The sequence below is a fragment of the Eleutherodactylus coqui genome, chromosome 10, assembly GCF_035609145.1.
Source record: "Eleutherodactylus coqui strain aEleCoq1 chromosome 10, aEleCoq1.hap1, whole genome shotgun sequence".
NCBI classification, from domain to species: domain Eukaryota; kingdom Metazoa; phylum Chordata; class Amphibia; order Anura; family Eleutherodactylidae; genus Eleutherodactylus; species Eleutherodactylus coqui.
This window is the reverse complement of record NC_089846.1, coordinates 24,604,871-24,630,714: the sequence shown is the minus strand read 5'-3', so window position 1 is coordinate 24,630,714 and position 25,844 is coordinate 24,604,871. Positions and strand designations below refer to the sequence as shown.

Sequence of the window (25,844 nt, the reverse complement as noted above, 5' to 3'; positions counted from 1 at the left end):
AGAGGCGGCGTGTGCAGTGTGTATGGCTGCGTATCTCTCACACGTGCGGTCGTGTGCGGTGTGACTTTTTAAAAAATTCCCCGCTCTGTTTTTTTTAGCAGGGTTACGTATGAATCGCCGCTCATACGCAATGTATACGCTGCCAATGGAAAAGTATAAGGCTCACGCTGCGTGGTACGCGGGGAAGTAGAGCGCGCTGCGATTATTTCTTTCGCGTATCGTCACACAGTTTTTACACGCTCATGTGAACGGATCAATGAAGGTGGGTTTGCTGTCATTGACTCTCTTCACTGCGTGTCACGGGGCCGTACATCGCACGCATAATATGCGATGAAAACACGGCGGGGAGCATGAGCGCCATGTCAAAACCCTACTTTATATCCAGCGTGCCCGATATGCTGATGGGGCGCCACGCTTGCTCCGAGTCGGTACATTACACGGCACAGCTAGCCTCCTCTGCTGCCCCAAGTCCTATGTGAATACGCCAGCGAGCGGCGCACGTTGTGTGCATTAGATTTCGGCGCTACAAGCACTGACACATGCACAACGGTCCCACCGACTATCACTTTCACGCAGGAGCGCTTAGCCGTTAAGGAAATGGCGGCAGAGCGCGCCGGAAATCTCTTCCTGCCGCCTCCATTAACTGCAAACGGGCAGCCGCTCATAGATGCACAACTGCCTGTCAAGTATAATTGCGCTGCGTAATTTTTTTCACGCAGGTACGGCGCAGTGCTAAAATCCCATTGCGTGTTTCACGCGTGTGATAAAAGCAACAGCATATCCTATTTTGGCGCATTACGCACTGCAGTAGCCCAATAAAGTCAGTGGGATCACGTAAATCCGCAGTGAGTACGAATGATACGTGGATTCACTGCATATGAAATCAATGGCGTACTCCTTCTGAAATGGAGCGGTGCTTCCCTGGTATGTTTACGTCGTCTTGAGGAACTGAAAAGTGACAGATAATAAAGACGTTCGTGCTGTTAGACGGGCCTGGCGAACCGAAACCTGTTCTACGCCTCTGCCCGAACCGTCCCAGCAGACACCCTTATCATCCCCAGTAGTCACAGCAGAGCCTGGCACTAGTGGTCACAGCAGAGGCGCCCCCTCCCCTGCGTACTTCCACGTGTGGCGGTGAAATTGTACTGCGCATGACCGCATACTTGCACACACCGTCATGCACGGCACACCTGTTTTGTTTTTTCCCGCACCGTCGCGAAGCAACAGCGCGTATGCACGCCGCTCATATGCATTGTAACTACATCTGGGCGCACGGATATAAGGTCCCCATAGAAGTCAGGAATGGGGGGGGGGGGTTGCAAATACGTGCGGAATATGCATAATTTTGCTGGAAAAAGAACATATGTGGCACTCATTAGGCAAATGTAGCCATTTAAATCGCTGCGTCTTGTTCCCGTGCGCAATTGATCATGTCGCTTCCGACCTAGAGGAGTAATATATTATATGTGGTCAGTTATGTCGTGAGCGTGGCACCCTGCCCTCGGTGCCAGGCATTAACTCCAGCAGGTTATAAGCCGATTGTCCTAATCCGTTTTGTGAAGGGCGTTGGGTTAGAAAACCGCTTAAGTGCAACTCCAGAATTTGCCTAAAACTTCATGGGATAAAAGGAATTGCACTTTTCGGTAATAGAACTGTTATTAAAGGGGTTTTCGGTAATAGCGATTTGTGTCAGCGGGGCTCTGACTAATATTTCCCCAGCTGATTCAGGACTATAACTCCCAGCATGTCTATTTCCCCAATCCCAGTGCAAAGAAGGCTTCACACACGTGGCCACCATAGCGAAGTCAGGCAAGCCGCAGCTGTATGTGGGGCCGGGCTCCTATATGTAGCTTCCACAGGCTGATATATTGGTCATTGACTAGTTAGGGGATAGTGAGGCTCTTCGGAAGGCATATGTTTGAAAGTTTACACCAGATGATAATCAACCAGCGACTCTCTTTAGGGGAGCTGAAACAAAGCGACTAGTAAATATATTTCTCACTGGTTGGTAGCCATGTTTGCATAGAACAACTGTAGAGATGAGCGAGTATGCTCGCTCAAGGAAAATTGCTTGATGGTCCTAAGCGAGTATCTCCCCGCTCGGGAGCAAAGGTTCGGGTGCCGGCGCGGGTGACAGGTGAGTTGCGGGGGAGAGAGGGCTCCCCACTCATCTCTAGTCACTTGCATTCGCCTATCAAACGATTATGAAGACAATAGTTGTCCAGTTTAACCCTTTCCAATCCAATTTGTATCCTGGTTTTCCTAGGGGGCTTACTCTTTTTCTGCCGTTATACAACGGCGCTCTCTGCTGGCTAAAGCCAGTACTGCATGAGTCGACACGTTGGATAGGCTCCGACAGCAGAGAGGCTGGCAATATACAGTAAGAGAACCCCGACGGACGTCTTCCAACATGGGAGCTGTACAGCCTTAAATCATAATGTCTTCAGACAGTGGATTGGAAAGGGTTAACGTCGCCCTGAGGGTAGGTTGACAGGGCGGAATCCCCCATTGAGAAATTCTGCGTGAATTCTGCCACAGCTTTTCGCGTGGATCCACGTGTGTAATTTGGCCTCTGAATGGGCAAAATCCACATGTGACATTTCAATGTGGAAAATCTTGTTTCCGCATCGAAACGTGACACCGCTCCGGCCGACGTGGGGACAGTGAAGCTTTATTTCAATCTGTATTAAAAACCAGACCGTCACAAACCAGAGGGGGAAAAACATTTTTACTAACGCTTTTTGGATTGGAGCTTAGTCATAGTATATGCGTGTCTCCCCTGGACTAGCATTTATAGCAGGAATGTAAGAACATGGCCAGTGAAAGAACCCCACATCATACCATCAGAGACCAAGGGGTGGCCTATCTACTGACAATAAAATGCTTCCAAGCACAAAAGTAGCGAATAGTTTCCAGTAGAAGCTTAATAAAGCAATATATCAAAATCCGTTGTCAGTAACAGGAGTTCCCTTTTATTGCTTTTGTTTTTATTAAGCTCCTACTGGATACTATTTGCTACTTTTGTGCTTGGAAGCATGTCAGTACATGGGCCGCCTGTGGGTCTCTGATGGTATGACGTGGGGTTCTTCCATTGGCTATGTTCCTGCTATAGATGGCAGTCCAGGGAAAACTCATATAATATGAATAAGGGCTAAGTTTGAGTCTGAAATGCGTCAGTAAATGTTTTTTCTCCGGTTTGTGACTGTATAGTTTTAATATAGGTTGAAATAAAGCTGCTACTTGGACTGTGTGCTGGACTGATGGATTTACGTTCTGTGATCTCCATGCTAAGGTGAGCCCGTCTGCCGGATTTCCTATTGCAGCAGGCAACCAGCTGGATTTACTTCTCCAGCGCCACGCCTTGACCCTGGGACCAATGAGCACATCCGTACTTGGCCCCAGCATTGGTGGTGCTTAGGAGTGATGAGGACTGCAAGAACAAGGAGAGGTAAGGCTGGGTCACCATTCATCGGTCGTATTCGGTCAGTGATTTCACACCCAAGCCGCACACAACTGATGCCTTTTGGTGCATTTTTTTCAGCAGTCCAGTGTCCGCCACAGGAGAGCAAAGCGCCGCAGGCAATGTCTTTCTATGTAGAAAATGAAAGTGTGGCGCAGAGTGCTAAGGCAGCAGAAATGCAATCCTAAGCTCTCGCTCACGACCTGAAGGTTGTGGGTTCAATCCCCGCCTGGTTCTGGTAGCCATCTCAAGGTTGACTCGGCCTTCCATCTTTCCAAGGTCGATAAAATGAGAACCCAGCTTGCTGGGGGGTAATAAATAAATTATTTGAAAGCGCTGCGGAATAAGTTGGAGATTTATTCAGCACAGGGGGTATCTGAATCAAAAGTGGTGCACTTAGAAACTAGGGGATCAGCTCTGGCGCCAGTTTCCCTTTAGCATTTTACTGTAACGCAGGAGGGAAGAAGTATCGGGTGGCCGGATTTATGCATAACTCAGCTTTGTAATTTATGGACTTGAGGTCTGGTTTTGCATTGGAGTGTGACTTTATTTCAAGATGTAGTCTGCAGTTTTCTCGGTTCACGGTCCGACAGCTCCAAGCCTTTTTTACTTATTCTAACCCCCTTGGTGCGCCCACACTGGCTTCTGTTACATGTGGAGTCCAGCATTCGTATTCTGCCATATGGATGGTCTTGCATCGGCCATTGACTCTGCTAAGTGCAGACCAGCCACATACCGGACACCTGTAAATGGGAGCCAGTGTGGGCGAAACAGGGCCGATGGAGAAGAAAAGGAAAAACTGTATTGGAGTCAGCGAGGACGTGACTTCAAAGCGATGCACCCCGTCTGTCAGAAGGTGTGACATATGCTTTGTAAGGGTACTTCACGCGTGTATTTTGCGCTGCAGATTGTGATGAGGATCTGGCTGAGGATCTGCGCCATTTGGTTGTGTGTTTTGTTGAGGATCTGTTGCAGATTTCAGCCTTTCAGTTGTAGAGGTGAAGGCTGCCACAGTTTCATGTCAACATGCTCAAATCTGCCCCTTATAGCATGTTTGCATACACATTTCTCCAACCTTCCACCAGCAATCAAGCGATCCGTACTACTGAGAGACGCGATAGTGACATGGAAGGAAGCAAGGAAACTCTTTAGACTTCCCTACTTGTTGTCCAAGTCTATGCCACTGATAGGCCACCCAGAATTCCCCAGAGGTCATGATGACAGAGTCTTTAAAGAGAGGCAAGAAAAAGGTTTAGCGGTAGCCCCGCACGAGAGAGAAAGCAGATGGCTTCATCCATCTGAGCTCGAGACCAAGTATAACCTACTAGGGACACAAGTCCTACAGATTGCGCAGGCACTTCAGTTTTGCAAGACTCTGCTTAGAGATCTCAGTAGAGAGGCGGGCAAAACGGACTTTGATTCCGCAATCGCTCAGCCAACAGGAAGATCCTCACCATCTACACTACAAAGGGCAATAAAGGACAAAATCCTAAAAATCAAAAAACACAAAATATTTTCCAGGTGGAAAAAAATAACACAAGACGCGAATATGGGAGAAAAGACCCTGAAGGGTTGGTCCAAAATCAGCGCCTGCCTGATCAGTGAGACCTGGAGGGAAACCTTCTTCAAAATTATGCATCATGACATATATGGCTTTGATATACCAGCATCTCCTTTATTCCCAGAGCGCATCACACAGTGCCCAACATGTGGAACACCAGCCACAGACTTAGTTCATGCATATGGAGTTGTGCTCAGGTGCAGGAGTTCTGGAAGAATATCATAAAGTATATACAGGATCAATGGAGAATAGTAATACCGAGGGAGATAAAACTGTAATATTCCACGATGACGAGAGAACAGGGCCGGACGGATCTACTCCTCTAACATTCCCTAGATTCATCCACATAGTTCTTCTAGTAGCGAAAAGTCTTCTGCTCAAACATTGGCTTCTGCAAACAATCCCAGGAATATCAGAGCTGGTAGCCCAACTTAAACACCTATTAAGCATGGAACGAGTGGAGACAGAGAGGCACAAAAACATTTTTCAAAAAATGGCAGATCTTCCTCCAGTCACACCACACCGACCAAGAAATTAGAAAAATAGTAACTCCCTTTCAGTATACAACCTGGTACCTAATAGAGGAGGCTAGAGACTCTCTGGGAAGACTGAAAATCAGCAGAAGGCAGGATAACGGGACGGACTGAAACAGAACATGAGGCATAGATAGGGTCTGGACGGGGACAGCAGGAGGAGAGGAGGACAGAAATATTGAAAGTACCCCCTTCTGGTTATTTCTAGAGATGAGCGAACCTACTTGTTTTGAGTAATTACTCGATCGAGCACCGCGATTTTCGAGTACTTCCGTACTCGGGTGAAAAGATTCGGGGGGGCGCTGGGGGGGGAGGCGTGGCGGAGCGGGGGGTACCAGTGGGGAACAGGGGGGAGCCCGCTCTCTCTCCCTCCCACTCCCCGCTGCAACCCCCCACTCACCCACGGCACCCCCCGAATCTTTTCGCCCGAGTACGGAAGTACTCGAAAATCGTGGTGCTCGGGCGAATAAGGGGCGTGGCCGAGTACGCTCGCTCATCTCTAGTTATTTCCTTTACATTTACATTTTTTTAATGTTTTATTTCTGTTTAATTTGAAACTCAGATTTATACAAAATAATGGGAGGATTGAAATATCAAGTAAACTTTGGCAGGAAAGAGGCACAGGAGATCAATATGTTTATATCATTGTATCTGTCCAAGATGGTTTGTTTCTGTATTATTTTATTAAGATTCTTTCTTTTTTTTAAATTGAATCGTAATGGGAAATATTTGCGAAAATGTAAAATAAAAAAGATGTTTGAAAAAAAAAAAAAACTGCTCAAATCTCGCACAGATATGAAAGCCCTTCTTTTGAATGGGTTCATTCATATTTGCGATGTTTTCCTGCATGACACCGCGTTGCGATGCAGAAAACAAATCGCAGCGCGTTCTATCTCTTTGCAATATCGCCCATTGAAAACAATGGAGAACTCCGCAATCCTCTGTCGCAGCCGTTTGCTTCACCCCCGATGAAAGCGCCTCACATCCAGGGGGTTCACGTGGATTGCGAGGGCGATATCAGGCCATGATTCACAGCCCAATATCGCCCTCGCCCATAGGAGCCCCAAGGCCGCTTTTAGACAGGCGTATTTTTACTCCTTATTGGGTCCTCGGTTTCTTGCGGTGATGCGGATCTATGTGCTTACAGTCATGTTTTCATGGCTTCGTTTAAAAAAAAAAAAAAAATGCTCCATTTGCTACTTTTGTCCATCTTTGCGTTGATCAGTATTGTTTTCTCACAAATACAAAGCCGTATTTAGCCAATAAAATATTTAAAGGGGTTCTGACATGAAAAAAAAAAATTTGTACTCACCTTGCCTGGCCTGGCCCGATCGCCAGGCATGTCCCCTCCAGCCGGCATCTTCTTCTGTGCCTTTAAAGCAGAGCAGGAGCGGTCAAAAAGACCGCTTCCTGCTCTGGTCCGTCCGTCAGGCACTTCCGAGGTCAACGGACGGACCGCCACAGCAAGCACGTCACAAGCAGTGCTTGCTGTGGGCGGCCCGTCCGTCCTGGCTGAACTCCGGAGTGCTGAGCATGCGCAGTGGAGACGCGGCCCGTCCTGACTCCTGTCAGAGGGCACCTCTCCACTGCGCGATCCCGGAGCGGCGCGGCTGCTGGAGGAAGAAGACTGCCTGCCGGGAGGCATACTAGCACTTTCTGCTTAGGTTAAGCAGCGCTGCTGATTAGAGCCACCTGATTGGCTCTTCGGCACCACGTGACTGCACAGCGTGCACCAATCAGGTGGCTCTAGTCAGGCTGCTTAACCTAAGCAGAAAGTGCTAATATGCTGCCGGGAGATGACCCCCCGATGTCAACAACAACAGAAGAACAGGTAAGTGTTATCTTTTTATGCTTTAGCAGCCATTAACCCATGGGTTCCCTGGGTCCATTAGGCAGACCAGGGAACAATGGCTGCTAAAGCATAAAAACATTATTCATGTCAGAACCCCTTTAACCAATCAGGAGTTGTATAACACCAAATTCCACCATTCTCAGGACACCCTGAACGATTTTCTAAATAAACCTACATTCCCGACACCCACACAGGACCAACAAGCATTTATAGATGCGCCCTTTACCCTGACCGAATTAACGGAAGCGCTTTCAGGCATGTCCAGTGGCAGATCGCCAGGCCCTGATGGCATCCCAATCGAGGTGTATGCCAAATACCAAGACATACTGCTTGCTACATATGATGCGGCCTATAAGAAGGGAGATCTCCCTCCATCCTTCCATGAAGCAACAATAGTATTAATTCTAAAGCCGGATAAAGATCTCCTAGACTGTGGTTCTTACAGGCCGATTTCCCTAATTAATACTGATTACAAACTTCTGACTACAATGCTGGCTAATCGTCTCAATACCATAATACTGGACTTAATCCACCCGGATCAAACGGGGTTTATGCCCGGGAAGTCCACCAGAGACAACTTACGGAGGGCCCAAGTGGTGACGCAGGTGGGGGCGGCCGGAGAAGAGGACCAGGCCTTGGCCTCCTTAGATGCGGCAAAGGCATTCGATTCCATTGAATGGCCCTTTCTTTTTCAGGTTTTACAGAGATTCGGTTTCGGTGAGACCTTCATTCGTTGGATCACTCTTCTGTACAAATCCCCCCTAGCAGCTATTTCCATTAATGGGTCCTGCTCTCCCTATTTCCAATTACATCGAGGAACTAGACAGGGGTGTCCCCTATCCCCCATACTATTTGGTCTGGCCATTGAACCGCTAGCTATGTTGCTACGAGAAACCCAGCTATACAGGGGTGTCGCAGTAGGAGACAGGGAAGACCGGGTGGCTTTATACGCCGATGATCTCCTGCTTTTCTTGGCGGACCCTGAGTCAACCCCCCCCCCCCCCCCCCCCCCCCCCATGTGATAAATCTCATTAATATATTTGGTGATTTTTTTCAAGCCTTCAAATCAACTGGACTAAATCGGCCCTGATGCCTGTTTCCGGGGGAAGCCATTTGGCAGATATCGACTCACTCTGCGGCCTCCAGATCTCCAATCAGTTTAAATACCTGGGGTTACAGATAACCAATGAAGTGGGAAGGTCTCTAGAGCTAAATGTATACCCCCTCATAGATCTATTCAGGTCCAAGTTTAAAGTAGGGAGCTCCTTGCCGCTTTCAGTGGCGGGGCGCATTAACCTTATCAAACGGATAGCATTACCAAAGTGCCCATATATAATGCAGCAGGTGTCGGTATATCCCGACCCGCTTCTTTAAATCCATGCAGTCCCTGATGTCTTCCTTTATATGGGGAAACTCCCGCCCCAAATTACGAATCTCGACGCTTCAAAGGCCGAAGCAAGACGCGGGCGCTGCCCTGCCAGATCTGTTCCTCTACTATGTGGCCAGTGAGCTAATTCACTTGAGAAGCTGAGAAGTGATGACCCTCTCCCCAACTCTGAGGCGCATCTGGCACATTACCTAAACATCCCTAGACTGTGGCCCTTGCTGGAATCTCCTTCTATTCCAACAGGCAAAATGTTACCAATTCACAGGTCAGCCTCTCAGGTCTGGTGGCGGGCCAAGTCAATTAGCCGGTTCATGGACATAATAGCTAACACTCCCCTCTGGTGTAATCCTGGGCTCCCGGAAGTGCTCCGATTGGAAGATGCCCAGGTTTGAGAACAATATGGCACCCGGACCCTGGCACACCTCTATCCACAGAACACCCTGTCTTCATTTGAGCAATTACAGAACAGATACGAGCTACCCCGCTCCCATTTCTATAGATTTCTCCAGATCAGACACGCTTTGCAGGCGCAGTTCCCACCGCCCAGACCCGCTATTTTTCATTACCCCTTAATAGGCATCCTTTGCTCCCAAGGCCCCCATATCGGCACTGTACTCCCACCATATCTCAATACGAGCCTATCAAGATATACCCTCTGCCCTAGTAAAATGGAGGACACTGATACCGATTCTTAACAGACGAGCTTTTGGAATCGCCTCTGTATGTATCCCCAGCAGCCAATAATAAAATGACCCAGCTGTATATAGTATATTAGTGTTATCTCACTCCAGCGAGATTGTACAAAATGGGCAGAATACAGTCTACAAACGGCATTAGGTGTTCCTGCGAATATTCCGATTTTTGGCATATGATGTGGGAGTGTTCCGTTATTGAAAGTTTCTGGGGGGAGGTCACCGGTTTCCTCTCTGAACTTGTGGAAGTCCCTGTTCCACCGAGCCCAGAGATCTGTCTATTTGGAATATTAGGCCTCCCTCACACAGGACGTTTGCAGAAACGCAGCGTTTTGCAACGCTGCGTTACTGCAGATTCCGCCCGGTTTCAGCAGCGCTGGCATACTTTATGCCAGCGTTTTGGCTGCGTTTTCAGCTCGGCTGAAAACACAGCCAAGAATGCTGAAAAGAAAAAAAAAAAGTAATACTCACCTAGCCACTGCAGTCCGGGTCGCGGCCGCTGGTCTCTGACGCTGATCCGGGCTTCCTCTGCACTCCCAAGTCTATTGCCGGAGGCCAGGTTTGAGAACCCGGCCTCCGGCAATAGAGTACTGTGATTGGTTGTCGGTGCTTGCTCAATGCCCAATCACAGCCCTTCATTGACTGTCTCAGCCAATCAGAGCTTGTCGGCGCTGATTGGCTGAGACAGTCAATGAAGGGCTGTGATTGGGCATCGAGCATGCCGATAACCAATCACAGCACTCTATTGCTGGAGGCGAGGTTCTCAAACCTGGCCTCCGGCAATAGACTTGGGAGTGCAGAGGAAGCCCGGATCAGCGTCAGAGACCAGCGGCCGCGACCCGGACTGCAGCGGCTAGGTGAGTATTACTTTGTTTTTTTTCCTCTAGCTAACTGGGACTGATTTTTGGGGTAGGGCTTCTATTACAAGCCCTCACCCCGAAAATCGGCGTGCGGTTAACGCTGCCAAAAACGCGGCACCAAGTGTTACTGCGTTTTCAGCAGTGCTAAAACCGCTGCCCATTTATTTCAATGGGCGACGCAGGGCTGAAAACGCCCCAGAATAGAACATGCATCGCTGTCAAAGCGCCGCGTTGGATGGCGCTGCATTTTCAGCCCTGTGTGAGCAGCCCCATTGAAATGAATAGGAGTGTTGTACAGCGTTTAGCGCTGGGCTGAAAAGGCAGCGCTAAACGCTGTATAAAACGCCCTGTGTGAGGGAGGCCTTAGATGAAGAAAGCTGGCAACACCATAAAAAGATTTTTCTGCGGGAATCCTTGTTCCTTGCTAGAAAAACGATTGCATTGCGGTGGATGGATCGTAAGAACCCCTCACTCTCAATGTGGAGGAAGCTGGTCAATTCGGTGGTGCCATATAATTATATAGTCTACAAGGGACGTAAGTGTCCTGAGAAGTTTGATAAAGTATGGGGTCTGTGGTGCGATTTTCCCCCCTCATGTTATATTCACCACAATTAATGTCTTCATCTATTCTGGAGCTCAGATGTGCCCCCTAGTGGATACACCTTCTGGAGCGGGATCTGTGGCCTCGGAGATTTGGTCTGCTTATCTGATCTGACTTGAAAGCATTAAATCGTTATTTTTGATGTATCAGCGTGACTGAACCTCCCTACCAATCTAACTATAAAAATATAAAACCAATAACGGCGAATACAGCCGATGATGATGAATACTGGTGATATACGGCCGCTGCGTCACCTCATTACAGGTGTGTGACAATCTGCCACAAAGGGTGTTGAGCAACGCTTGTGATTCAGAGGCATTAGGCTGGGAGGGTTTGGGGATATTGGCTACATAATTAGACAGAATATATTAAATTTATCGCACCACTTACCGTCGTCACACTGATGTCACCGCGCCGAAGTCATTATACACCCATTGTCAAAGAATAACACCTAGAAGATGGCGGAATGAAGCCTTCTGGGTGATTGTAACATTGATATAAGTGATTACAATATCAGAGCAAAAGGAGAATTTATCGTGGAAAACTGACCCCTGTTGTACCGCCTCTAGCTTGGATACAAGATGTGATATGGGAGGGCATGGAGGCTGTAGTACCCTGTTGTACCATCTCTATCTTGGATACAAGATGTGATATGGGCGGGCATGGAGGCTCTAGTACCCTGTTGTACCACCTCTAGCTTGGATGCAAGATGTGATAGGGGCGGGCATGGAGGCTCTAGTACCCTGTTGTACCACCTCTAGCTTGGATGCAAGATGTGATAGGGGCGGGCATGGAGGCTCTAGTACCCTGTTGTACCATCTCTATCTTGGATACAAGATGTGATCTGGCTGGGCATGGAGGCTCTAGTACCCTGTTGGGCCGCCTCTAGCTTGGATACAAGATGTGATATGGGCGGGCATGGAGGCTCTAGTACCCTGTTGTACCGCCACTAGCTTGGATACAAGATGTGATACGGGCCGGCATGGAGGCTCTAGTACCCTGTTGTACCGCCTCTAGATCTCCAGACATGAACACGGCCGTCATCAGCGCCCGAACTAAACCTGAATTTCTCACTGAAGACAACCCGTTTCCACTCCGTAGCGTCCAGTTTCGTTGTTCTGGCTACACTGCAAACTAAGGCGACAGTGGATGTCAAAGACTGTACACATTGTGAAACCAAATGTCCTCTAGCCCAGCGCCTGGAAATGGTTCAGACAGACACGGATGTAACAATGGCGCCCCCTGTCTCTGGATATCAAATAATGAAACAGTTGAACCTGCTGGTGCTTGCCGGACGCTCCTCTCTACTGGTGGTCTGTCGGGGGGTCCTGAGCCTGGTCACCTTATGTGCCCCCATCCACTGGTCCCAACACCCCCTAACAGTCTGGTCAGAACGGCCGGTGGGGGACAATTCACCAATACGACCATCCAGCTTCTCGCATCCCAATAATGCGCCCCTCTCAGACTCTGGTAACGGGGTGAACTCTCTTCTCTGCGTCGTATAGGCGTCTAGTGGTCAACAAGCTCTACACAAGCGGATGAAGAGGTCACTACACACAAGGAGCCTCCGAGAGGCTCTTATAGGCCAAGGGGGAACCACTTTTAGGGCCTCAAGTGGCAAGACCGTTTATCTAATCACATCACAACTCTCATCATTTACATATCTGCTTAAGGGCCCATTTACACGCAAAGATTCTCTTAAAAGTTGTTCAAACTATGGCAGATGAGCGATAATCATTAACCTTACAGAGTTTTACAGCAAAATGATAATTCCTTGTAAGGAGTATACCTGAGGTCCCTGAACAGTGGTACAACACTGCCATCTAGTGGGGGGATGTGAAATTATGGAATCATTCCTTTAACTCAAGACTTCAGTCTCAAATCCCAAACAAAAGGTTTTTTTTATCATCTTATCATGAAGGGTGCAGCCATGTAAATCATTTCCCTCTTGTCTGTAGCCGGTCATGCATCCAGAAGGGCTGGCATGGAGCACAAATCCAGCCTTTCATTCCAATTCGCTTACAGCCTCCTTACCCTTATCAGTACATGATGTGCTTCACAAGCTGCGTGTTTACTTAAGTCTTTCTTGGAGAGTCCATTAGGTTAACGTCCCATTTATACTTTATGTGGAACTGTTACGTTGTGCGATTCGCTTATTAATATTTTATATACTTTTTTCCTGTTTTGCAGATACGGCTAGAAGAAAAGAAGAGCCCTGTGCACTAGGGCAGGACTTGTGCCTCTTCACTGAAGTATGCGCTTAGCAGGTAAGTTCCCCAACCTCACATCTTGTATGTCCGTGAACATCTTAGATGCATTGACGTCTTGTCCTGGCAGGTCCGGTACGTATTATCGTGGTGGTACTCACAGTGGGCTTGACATGGATATTAGCTGGAATTATCCTGGGAACACAGAATGGCTTCCCCAGATTACAGCAGATCATGGGTGGTAAGTGAGCCATCGTATACGTCATGCAATGCCCCTCCATCTACTGCATCATGTGATCAGTGCCACACTCCACTCTGAATCCTCCTCATGTATTGTCCCCCTACTTTCTTTATCTGCCATGTTGTCTTAATTGTGCTCATTATCTGCAGGTTCCGATGTGATCAGTACTGCCGGTGAGTATTTGTGCCAGTGTCTCCATAAAACCTCGGCACACTTGTATGTCCTTTTTACTAACTGGACACCTTTTTAAATAATTTCACTAACCATTCTAATCATGACATTGCCTTTCATTTTCCCATGCGGTGCACGCGGCTCTATGCATGGCACCATTAAACAAGAGCAAGCATCTCTGATAACGGCACATCTCCGCCGAACGTACCAGCCTGAGTGCCAGTGTCTGCTACACGGCGAATGGAGAAGGTGCTGCTATAGGGATGTGTGATACCAGGATCATCACCGTGCTTGTGGTTTACATGTTTATGCCAAAATACGTACAAGATTACCGAACGCTAATCAAATCTTTATACCTGTATGTCCTCATAATACTGTACATGTGGGTACAGCTGGCGCACACCTCAGCGCTGGATGAAGTGTATGCATGGTCACCCATGGATAACCCATACCACACATCCATCGGGGAAGTATGTAGACCGTTTGAACTAAGGCTCATTTACGAACCACAGACATGGGTTACTGCTCTGACAAGTGGAAACGTGGGGTATATTAATCACGCCTATTCGGTGATGCTTACATGCTATGGATTCTCTCCACACTTCGCTGCTTGCCTGGTTATTAATTCTGCTACGCTTGGATATAGCGATGATTAAAGGGTAACTAAACCTTTTGTAAACTTCTGCTATAACACAGTGACATGTCAGACGTTTTGATCGGTGGGGGTGCTGAGACCCTCAGTGATCGGTAAAGCAAACAGGCGGAAGTGCTCAGCTAAGTGCTGTGCCTGTTCAGCTGTGACTCCATAGGCTTTTTATGAGGCTTGTGCACTGTTCCGACCAGTGACTGAAACAGCCGGTCAGACACGGTGCTTAGATAAGGACTTCTGTCCGTTCTTTTCAGTGATCGGTGGAGGTCTCAGTACCTGGACTCTCGCCGATCAAAACATCTGACGTTAGAAGTTTCTAAAAAGTTTAATTATCCTTTTAATGATTCCGGCTTAGCTGCAAGGTAATCTGACATGTATGCCACAGCAGAGGAATGGGGTGCTACTCTCTCTTTTTCTCTTGCTTTAGACTGCTAATTGATTGATATAGCAAGAATGTAACTATAGATAACTAAGGGCTATTGCCCACGGTTGGATTTCCACCGTGTTTCACGCGTCGGAAATTCGCAACGTTACACCGCAGCTATTGGGTTCTATTGAACCTAATAGCTCAATGCTTGCGCTGCGGAATTCTGCAGCGTGAAATAAACCGCGGCGTGTTCTAAATGCCGCGGGAATATGCGTGGCCGGCTTCCATTGATATCAGTGGAAGCGGCCCGTCACACTATACTTCCGATGTCAGTACAGCGGAAGTATCGTGTGACTACGCAACCCCGCTGGCCGCGTCATGCGCATTTACACTGAACGATTATCGCTCAGATTCGTTTGTTTGAACAAATTCTGAATGATAACCGTTACGTGTAAATGTGCCATTAGGAGAGGCCAACAACAGTAGCTCAGCAAGGATCCCAGGTAGTAGACACCCAGTCATCAGCTGTTCACCAGGCCTTTGTGTTCATGCACTGACTTGATTTCTGCAAGAAGCAGACAGCTCCGTTCCAACTGCAGTGGTCAGGCTTGGTATTACAAGACAAGCTCCCGCTGAAGTGAGTGGCAACTTAGCTTGTCATACCAAGCCTGGCCACTGCAGTGAGAATGGAGCAGTCTGCTTCCTGCCGAAATCAGTTTAGTGCATTAGCACAAAGGCCTGGCAAACAAGTGATCAGTGAAGAACCTGAGCTGTAGATCCCCGCTGATCTACTGTTGATGATCTATCCTGAGCATATCAATAGTTCAATCCTGGACAACCGGTTTAACAGACACACATATAGTGAGGGGGAGTTCTGGAGTACCATTTTAAACATCACTCAGGGATTAAATATATATCTGCACCTACCTTACAGTTCCATAATGTGTAATGGGCCATTTCCTTTTTTTTTTTTTCACATAATGCGATAATACTGGGCTTCAAGTCCCTCGTTTCTCTTCATATAGCAAATGATCAACTATATGGGCGCCTGTAGCCACCACTAGGTGGAGCTCATTGCATATGGAATTATGCAGATGGGCAGGAATCTTCTCTGGTTCCTAGTATTTATATCCAGCACTGTAGACAAATGCACTAAACATACAGCCGCTCTCTTGGATTTCCAACTTGGATTTCCACATTTCTACAGTTTCTGTTTCTGACATCACATAATTTTGTGCTGTGGTTGGCACTTCGTAAATGACCCTTACTGGCTGATTCTGCGCTTTCGTGTCAACTGCGTCCGGGTCACGGCCCTTTCTCCATCCATCCATAAACCTTGTTTGTCTTTCCTCTCAGACCCGCGGCCAAGGAAATATAAATGTGGTTTACCGCAGCCTTGCCCTGAAAAGCACTTTGCATTCCGATTGGTGAGCGGAGCAGCGAATGTCATCGGCCCGAAAATCTGCTTTGAAGATAAAATGTGAGTCCTGCCTCCCTGTAAGACTGTGGGTATTCTTCCAATTAAGCGGTAAGCCAAGGATGTCGGACTAATGAGTCCCATTCACTTCAGTAGGAAAAGTCTGCAGTCCTACGAAGGGACGTTGTAAAAAGACGGCGTTACGAGAACTTATGGCATCATACGCGAATGTAAACCTGGAGTCTGCAGTGTTTTCATGCACACTGCAGCCCCTCTGATCAGCAAGGGTCCCGGCCGTCAGATCCCCACTGATTACATATTGCTAGCTTATCCTGAGGGAAGGCCATCCATATGTAAACCTCCTTCCCAGCCCATGGCGTACATATGTATACATCATAGGTGGGAAGAGTCCGCCATTGAATGCTGTATATTTATAGCATATGGATGGCTCATGCCATCTGCAGCGGCGACTGTCTGTGACTGGCAGCGGGCATCCTGCGGTAACAACTGGGATTGGTGAGAACACAGATTAACACCTTACATGCCATGGCCAATGTAAATTTACAGCATGTGCAGAATTAACAAAGGGAAGCGGCTCCCTCTGATGACCTCGTCCCTTCAGCATTAAATCGCAGAGGGCTGATGGGTTGCTATGGCAACTGGAGACCTAACAATGGGCTCCAGGTCTAGTGTGGCTTCCAGTTTAAAAACACAAAACATAAAAATGTTTGGTATCGCCGCCACTGTAACGACCCATACAAAAAATTGAAAAAGCTTTTTATCCCTCAAGGCAAAAGGACGAAAAAACAAAACCCAAAACGCATTATTTGCTTGTTTTGCCTACCCTAAAAAGGATCAACTAGTCGTACAACAAGACTGTACCAATAACTCCAGCTTGTTAGGTGAGCTCACACAGCTCTGACCGTGGAAAAATAAGCCAATGCAAAAACAATTCCTCTAAAAATGCAAATGCAGGCTTATATTGTAAAAAAAATAAATGTTACATTTTTTTAGGGGTTTTTTTTCATACGGTATGTACTCTTTCATTCCCCCCCCCCCCCCCCCCCATCCTTTCAAAAAAATCGTTTTGCAGTACATCATATGTACTCTAAAATGGTACCAGTAAAACTGCAGCCCATCACACAGTGAAGAAGCCCTCATACGGCCGTGTCGATTAGAAAAATAAAAAGGTCATGGCTTTTAAAAACTGGAGGTGAAAATCCCCAAGAATTGCTGCATCCAAACTACACCGCATTCTTACAAGGGGTTCATAAAGGATGGTTGCCCATTCGGGACCTTCATCAGTTGGCCAGAGCAGAGAGCGTCTGTAGAGAGCCTCTGTACATGCTGTAAAAAGCTCATGGATGTCCATAGGAACAGTGTAATGATTCATTTTTCCTGTGGTGGCGCTGCATGGGGATCTAATTCTATCAGCTGTTTTTTGGGGGATCCCGGCAGTGACCTACCCTGCAATCACAGCTGTTATAGGGGAGCCTTCTAACTAAAAGGGGATTGTCCAAAGAAAACAAGGCCATTAAAGCGACTCTGTCTGATCCGACACCAGGTTGCATGATGCACGGCTTTCTCCCCTCCTCGCGGGTTCGGTGATGTTCTTGCAGGAGGGGTAATCCAAGAGTTTTTGAACAGTAGACCGACCTGGTCTGCTGCTCGGGAACCCCGTTCAGCAGCTGATTGTCCGGTCTATTAGAGCAGTGGGCCAGACGTCTTCATCAGTGGTCACGGCAGGAAGTAGGAGTGGAAGCTTCACTCCCATTGGAGCACCGCGCTTTTTACACTTCTTGCCTTCCATTCACATGGATGTATGCAATGTCGGTCCGTGAAATACGCAGCATTTTTACGGCATGAATATGTGTGTATTTGCTGCATGTGTGTTTTTGCCCATATATTGACTGTGTGGGGGTTTTTTTTCATGCCCACAAAAAAATGCAATAAACAATTTTTTTTTTTTAACCACGGTCTCTTGCCAATATGTGTAAAAATGCAGTAAATACGCGTGCAATTGCGTCTTGTGTCCCCTCTCTTCTTTACTGTGGGCGTATTGCACTAACCTTGAGGAGGAGATTGAATGGAGCGGCGGTTGAGCATGCACAATTCATCTTCATCTACAGGTAGCCCTTATACTCTGATATTAGCCCCATTGAAACGAATGGATCAGCACTAGAGATGAGCGAGCGTACTCGCGAAGGGCAAATACTCGAGCGAGTATTGCCTTTTGCGAGTACCTGCCCACTCGTCTCAAAAGATTCGGGTGACAGCAGGGGAGAGCGGGGGGAGATCTCTCTCTCTTCCCCTCCCCCCCCCCCCCCCTCACTCCCGCAACTCACCGCTCACCCCTGCCGGCACCCGAATCTTTTGAGACGAGCAGGCAGGTACTCGCAAAAGGCAATACTCGCCCGAGTATTTGGCCTTAGCGAGTACGCTCGCTCATCTCTAATCAGCACTGTGCAGGCTCTGGCATCGCTCCATTCAATCTCCACATCACTGCAGGGAATGAAGTAAAGTTGCAGTGAGTGGGGGACATGGGACCCCATTCTCAGGATAAGTGGGGGTCTCAATGGAACAGACTTTTATCACAGTGGATAAGTGGTAAAAGTCAATTTTGCAAATGCCCCTTTAATGAGGTGAACAGAACTGTAGCTTTAAAGATCTTCCAAATAAGTGTAGTTCTAGTCTTGCTTTCTGTCGCAGGGTGATGAGCAGCATCCAGAACAACGTCGGTCGGGGTCTGAACATCGCACTCGTTAACGGTCAGTTTGCTCACATATTCATTGGTATATAATCGTACTTTGTTCTGTTTTGACAACTTCTTACTAGCCAATATCCAGCACAGAGGCCTAATAATTCCTGTAGCCAGTTTGGCGGTACTAATGTACTTTGGCTGTGTATTTATACCTCCCTGTATATAGGAGACTAAATATGGGATGTATGTATTACCAGTACTGAATATTCTGTAATGTTGCAGATTTGAAGCATGAGGCCCCTTTATGTCCTGGGTGCATATCAGTAAGTCCAGCAATGTATTCTCTTTAATTCCAGGAGTGAATGGAGAACTCATAGAGGCCAAGTCTTTTGACATGTGGGATGGAGGTAAGTACTTATGTATGTAATCGAATAGCTAGAATAGGTTACCGCTATGTTTGCTTCGGTATCTGCATTGGGTTCTCCATTGCAAATTCTGTCATATTTGACATAAAAAATAAAAGGCACGTTAGAGGAGCTAGATGGAACCCATTGTAAGTCATTGCGGTCTATCAGGTGGCGGTGGTGTCCATCAGATGGTAGATCCGAAAATAGTTTGTGGTTTTCATTTATACCAGGCACAGGTCTGAACTGATTCTTACAGAGGCAGCACATTGCCATTCTGTCTATATCCGATAACCATAGTGAGCATGGATAGCAGCTTGTGGATCCAGAGATACAAGATTGCTGGCAGTAAACCATTAGGGCTAGTACATAGAACCTTAGCCGTATAATGACGTGAGGTGCAGATGAATTCCCCTAAATCTTCAGACTGGACGCACGGCTGCCAATGTTTCACTGCTGGCCACCAATGGTGCCGATTACCTTTACATATCAGACCATGAATAGTTGACATAGTTGTATGTTTGCTCAGCTGTCTGATGAAGGGGTCTGCGAACCTCGCAACATGTTACCTGTGCTTGTTTGTTTTAAGATGTAGCTGAGCTTCTAAGTTTCCTGCGCCCCGTCCATGAAGGAACCTTAGTGCTGTTGGCTTCTTCTGATGATCCAGCTACAAAGTAAGTTGAGACCCAAACTCTTGCAAAGGTTTTCCAAACCTGGCTTTTCCAAGATGTAAACCATTTTTTTTTGCTTTTGTCTCACCGCAAGAATGAATGAAGATGCCAGGAAGATGTTCATTGAACTGGGAAGCTCATCGGCCAGGGACGTTGCTTTCAGGGACAGCTGGGTCTTTGTGGGAGCAAAAGGGGTTCAGGATAAATCTCCTTTCGAACAGGTAAGTTCTGTTTTTGTTTTTTGTCTTTTTTTTAATTCATCTGTATATAAAAATAGTTCACTGAGGCAAGAGTAGTCCAAGGGGGGCTAAATTTTATTCGCTGGCTGGACTATTAGTAAAATATAACTTTTTATTATTACCATTTAAAACCATCTACCGAACAAACAAACATCAAAAAAAGGATCCATTTCCAAATGTAGGATACAAAAATAGAAAGTATGAGAGGCGCAGGAAGTTGATTCAATCTCGCTCACTACCAAATTGGAGTGAGGAGTTATTACAATATGTGTCTCACAAGCCGATCCAAATGGACGTATAGGTAGTCCCCGACTTGCGAACAGGTTCCGTTCCAGGAGCCCGTTCGCAAGTCGATTTGTTTGCAAGTCGAACAAATGGTAGTATGGAGCGGGATCGCGGGTGGATCCCGCTCCATACAACGTCGGGTGCCGGCCGGCTGTTCTTACAGCGGGCACCCGGCGGCAGCAGTTCCGACGAGCCGCGCCGCTTGTCAGAACTGTTAACACTTTAAATACCGCTCTGACAGCGGTATTTAAAGTGTTAACAGTTCTGACGAGCGGCGCGGCTCGTCGGAACTGCTGCCGCCGGGTGCCCGCTGTAAGAACAGCCTGCACCCGACGTTCAGGGGGCCCGTACAGCGTCCCACGATGAGATCGCGGGACGCTGTGTGGTTGCTAGGCAGCCGGGGACCTCCTGAAAGGCCCCAGGGCTGCCTATGCAGAGTGCCCATCAGGCGCACGGCTTGATAGGCGCTCTGCATAGACAGCCCTAGGGCCTTTCAGAAGGCCCCCGGCTGCCTAGCAACCGCGATCTGACCGGACAGGCTTGATAGAAGCCTGCCCAGTCTCTGTACAGTATGATGTAATGCCATAGCATTACATCATATTGTGCAGGACAGATAGTTCGTATCTTGCGAAATTCGTAAGTCGAATGTTCACAAGTAGCGGACTATCTGTATACCCAAGGAATCTTCCAAGATACATCGTTGGCTCATTCAAATGAGAAATCGTTCAGTTCTTCACATTCACTATATAAGTGAATAAGAACAACCAACCAATTAGCGAACGAGCCATCTATTTATTTATTTTGTATGTCTGCATAGAATGAAGAATGAATGAATAGCAAACAATTAATCATTCGATCATTGGCTGTGTTTGTATTGAATGCAGGGGGGGGGCGTGGGAGAGGGCACGGAAAGTGAGAGGAAGTAGCAGAGAAGAGGGACTGGGAGGGAGAGCAGTCCTCAGTGGTGCCCCTGGGTATCAAACACCCATAGCCCAGAGGGGTGAAGCTGCCTTGCCGCCCCTCCCTCTGTTCCCAATACCTGCCTGATTAAGCTGCGGCTCCATTAGTGAGGGGAGAAGTGGAGACCCTGTCTTCAGCCTGCAGGAATTTGTTGTACTCTGCTGCCACCCAGTGGCCAACTAACGAAACCGCATCTTGCAATATACTCTTGCTAGACTGAAGTGGCTTGCAAGAATAGACACTCCCTGGGAAACGGCCTAAATATCTCCCTCTCCTTACCTCGATGGCATCACTGCAGCACCTTTCTATCAAAGGGAAGCCATCAGATAGCTCTTGCTGAAACATCATTAAAAATATCTCGCAGGACGTATTTGGTTTCATCGATAATCCAGAAGTACTCCCCAAATACCTCGCCAAATTGTTTCAGGGGCTTTAACTCCCTGGGATGTCCTCTCACATCTGGTGGACATGCCCTGTGGTGAGGTCCCTCTGGAGGCAGGTGACTAACCTCACATCATAGCCATTACCCCTTGTCTCCTGGCCGACAAGCCCACGGGGTTCAGTAATCATCAGCATAAACTCTCGCAGTACATCTGTATGGCTGATAGACTATACATTGCCTCTCAATGGCTCTCGCCCACTCTTCTAGTTAACCCAATTGTCGCCAGGGTCGTAAGAATTATGCTATACGAAAAACTTTCGGCCCTGAGAGAAGACAAGACGGAGCTATTCCTAAAAACTTGGCAACCATCATGTGTTTCTTTGGCTTCGACTACCCAGAATACTTACTATAGGATAGAAAACAAGCAGAAGGAACAGGACATGCGTCAGAACCGTAGTCCTGACCCTTGTGTCCCCCCCCTTCTGGCTCTCATAGCTTTTAGTTCTGGTCTTAGTTTCACATTCCCCTCAAAAGGAGAGAAAGAAGACCTTGAACTTTAAAAAAAAAATAAAAAAATAAAAAATACAGAAACACTTTAGATTTCCTATAAACCAAGTCCTGTGTGGAAGTTACTTGTTTTGTAAGTATTTCCTTCCCCTTCTTTTAAAGAGAAGCTCTGTAGAGAAGTAACTTTGTTTACAAGGAGTTGTCCAATTGAGTAACTCCAGAGCATCTTATCACAGATGGTGGCTCTTTTTGTAATCTTCTTGGACTTATAGAGGGGATTCCAACTGCCCCCCTTTATTATACCCCTAACTTTTAATACAACCTATAATTAGAGGTTCCTATAAATGAAGCCAATCGGGAGCTCCTGTTCTTTTTGATTGAAGCTCCGCATCCAGATATTTCATGCTGAACTCTATGGGGCTTATTTACTATTTAACAGTTTTCTGGAGCAAATTACACCAGAAATCTGTATAACACGATTACGCCACATTTATCAGATGTTTTCGGGCAGTGTTTTTTTTCTGGAAAAAGCAAGGGCTTAATTGCGCCAAATTGCTGTGAATGAGTGCTATTTTTTTTTTGGTGTCAACTAAGCCAAATAATAAGTGGTATAAACTTAGATTAGACAGTCTTAAAATTTGGCAGATTTAATTCATTGATAAATTTGGCACATTTTCAGACTGTCTAGTCTAAGGCCACTCGTACACATCCCTTTTTTACCGTGACTACCGCAGTGTTCTGAATGTCGCGTTACAAGGCTCCTATTGACTTCAATGGAGCCTCGCAGACCCTCGCTCGATTGTGGGGTTTTCTAACCATGTGATTTTCAAGCGCTGTCGGCTCTATTTTACCGTGATTAACGCACCTCATCACCCATCAGAATAATGGGATACGTTATCACCTGCTGTAGGAGGCAGAAACCTGCATCCAAACCCGGGGGTAAAATCACAGCAGGTGTGAGTGGCTTGAGGCCACTCTCTTGCACACGGTTTATTAAAACACTGCGTTTTCGAACAACGGTTTCAAACGTGTTCGACAGCGGTTTTTTGACCACGCCTCATCGTTACAATGGATGATGAGGTGCATTAAAAAGCACTGAAATGCATGAAAATAGACCAGACGGCATTTGAAAATCGCGGTGTTGGAACACTCATCTGAGAAGCCCCTGAAAACCAAGGAAGGCGTTTTGCAGCGCCTAGCACAGTGTTTCAAACGCGTGTGTAAGAGTGGCTTTAACCCTTTCCAGTCCAATTTGTATTCTTGTTTTCCTAGGGAGCTTACTCTTTTTCTGCTGTTATACAACGGCGCTATCTGCTGGCTAAAGCCAGTACTGCATGAGGTGACACGTTGCATAGGCTCCGAGAGCAAAGAGGCTGGCAATATACAGTAAGAGAACCCCGACGGATGTCTTCCAACATCTGAGCTGTACAGCCTTAAATCCTAATGTCTTCAGACAGTGGATTGGAAAGGGTTAAGCTATTTTCACATCTGTGTTAGAACCTCCGTTCACAGGTTCCATCGCAGATCCTGCATGAAGGACTTTTCAGCCCTGTAAAATGCTGGACAGCTGAACCGAGACAAAACTGACACCATTATAGTCAATGAGGTACGTTTTGGCGCAGTGCAGTTCCATCACAGGGCAGATCCATTCGGCCAGGGGATTCCCGTTTCCAGCTTGCATAACGGAGCAGGAAAACGGCAACCCTGAACGCAGATGGGAACATAGCCGAAGTTGTCACTGCCTAACTTGTAGATAGTATTAGAAGCCCCAATACTTCTGCACAATATTGGACGATACTGATTGTTGTCCCCTTGTATTCTAGCTGATCAAGAACAGTAAAAGCAGCAACAAGTATGAAGGATGGCCCGAGGCTGTGGAATTGGAGGGTTGTGTACCCCAACGTACTCTAGAGCTTGAGTGAACGAGAGGTCAAGAAGAACCAACCCAAGCAAAACCTTGAGTGCACTGGCGATGGATCCAGCAACTTACCGGACTTCTTCATTATTCTTTTCGAACCTGTTGGCTGTTTTCTGCTGACAGTAACCATATCCAGGTATTACAGCCATTCCTGTGTCCTCTTCTCAGTGCGTTTGGATGAACATAGCTGGGAGAGGCGCAGTTTCTTAGCGGGTTTCATATAGTGGCACACGGAATCCAAACCATGACTACCAAATCTACCAACCACTCACCGACCGAGAAGCGGTACTGGAAAGCTGCAATCTGTCTAAATTGCATGTCGCCATTGCATGAACAGCAGAAGATAAACGTTAGGGCTAAAACTCTGCAAGTATGACCATGTGCTTCAGCTATTCTTCATCTGGACGCTCATGGACAGCTATCAGGAACTTGCCTCAGGAGACTCTCTAAAGCCATTTCAATGGGGGGGGCGGGGGGGTTAGGTGCTCGAATTGTCCCAAATTTCAAGATCTTCATATTGGTCAGAGATAACCTCAAGTTAAATGTCTTGGCATCTGCATCCGAACCACACGTTCCCTTCTAAGATGCTAGTAAGTTTTCTACTCCGGAGATTCTGGACTGGTTGCCTACGGGACCAGATCTGATGATCTACTGCTGCTTACTCCTCAATGATGACGTGGCATTTTAATAGGTCAATCAAAGCGTGAGATTTTAATTGCCCTCCATTTAATTTTACAAGGTCACTATAATTTATTTCTATATTTCACAAGTGGTGGGGGGGAGGGGTGGCAATCAGTTATGGTGACCCAGAATGTAAAGTGAGGTTCAGTAACTTTCAGGTATGGTATGAGTCAGAGGGAGCGGTATAGAGCTGCTCTTGTGTAAAGTGGAATGGGTGTGTGCACACGGAGCCGGAGAGCGTGTGTAATAGAAGGGGGCAGGTGCAAATGCTTTCTTCAGGAGTCTTTTTTAACAGGATTTACACAAGGATCTCACGTGTGCTCTCCAGTAGATTAAATCTTTAGTTTCTTATACGTAACTTTGTGTTTTGATTGAAAGCAAAAGACTTATTTAGTAGCCACTGAATGGCCATCTAGTAGTGCAATGCAGGAAATATTGGGCCATGCGGGCAGGAAAACTTCTTCCACTTGCTACGGATTAAACAGGTAATGGCATACGCTGAACGGCTGACAGGAAGGGGTCATCGATTCATGCTGCTTGTGCCAAATTCTGACCCACACAGTGCAACAGAAATTTTGGTTCATCTGACCAGGCGATTGTTTTTCCACTGCTCGGGGATCCAATTTTTGTATTTTTTTTTTTTTGCCCACTAGAGTGGGCTCAGGTCGCAGCATTTCCTTTTAAAATCCATTAAGGACCAGGCACAGTAAATTTGCAGCGCCTGGTCCTGGGCTTAGAGCACCGCCGATAGTTAAATTACGGCGCTGCTTTAAGCCTCCCGCCTCCTCTGCAATCAGTCAGAGGCAGGAATGGAGGGTTTTTTTACAGTCAGAGGTTAGTAACAGCTGATAATCCGGAGAAGAAGGCAGGAGGGGTTTTTAACCCTTCCTGCCTTCTGCTTCCCCGAGTACACAGTGCTCAATGAGCACTGTGTACTCAAAGTGAAAGTAAACTGTAACTTTCACATCGGGAGCCCAGGGGGTCATGTGACTGCCTGGGTTCCCTGCTACAGCAGAGCCTGAGAGTCAAACTAGACCCTGGATAGCTCTGCCAGTGACTACTGTCACTGCAGGGGCTGTTTTCCCCTGTAACTAGGGC

At 47.2% G+C, this 25,844-nt stretch overlaps 1 protein-coding gene across 3 annotated transcripts in view; it reads left to right on the top strand.

Moving 5' to 3' along the window:
• The window catches only part of FAM3A (FAM3 metabolism regulating signaling molecule A), a 52,330-nt gene extending 27,226 nt beyond the window's left edge, over positions 1-25,104 (top strand). For all 3 annotated transcript variants that reach the window (XM_066580608.1, XM_066580607.1, XM_066580606.1), the window contains exons 2-10: positions 13,137-13,213; positions 13,284-13,394; positions 13,544-13,567; positions 15,938-16,061; positions 18,708-18,766; positions 19,056-19,106; positions 19,693-19,777; positions 19,869-19,995; positions 23,971-25,104. In XM_066580608.1, the coding sequence (XP_066436705.1) occupies positions 13,201-13,213; positions 13,284-13,394; positions 13,544-13,567; positions 15,938-16,061; positions 18,708-18,766; positions 19,056-19,106; positions 19,693-19,777; positions 19,869-19,995; positions 23,971-24,069 (693 nt within the window). In that variant the 5' untranslated portion in view covers positions 13,137-13,200 and the 3' untranslated portion in view covers positions 24,070-25,104. The remainder of the gene's footprint in view (positions 1-13,136; positions 13,214-13,283; positions 13,395-13,543; positions 13,568-15,937; positions 16,062-18,707; positions 18,767-19,055; positions 19,107-19,692; positions 19,778-19,868; positions 19,996-23,970) is intronic.
• Positions 25,105-25,844: the final 740 nt, after the last annotated feature.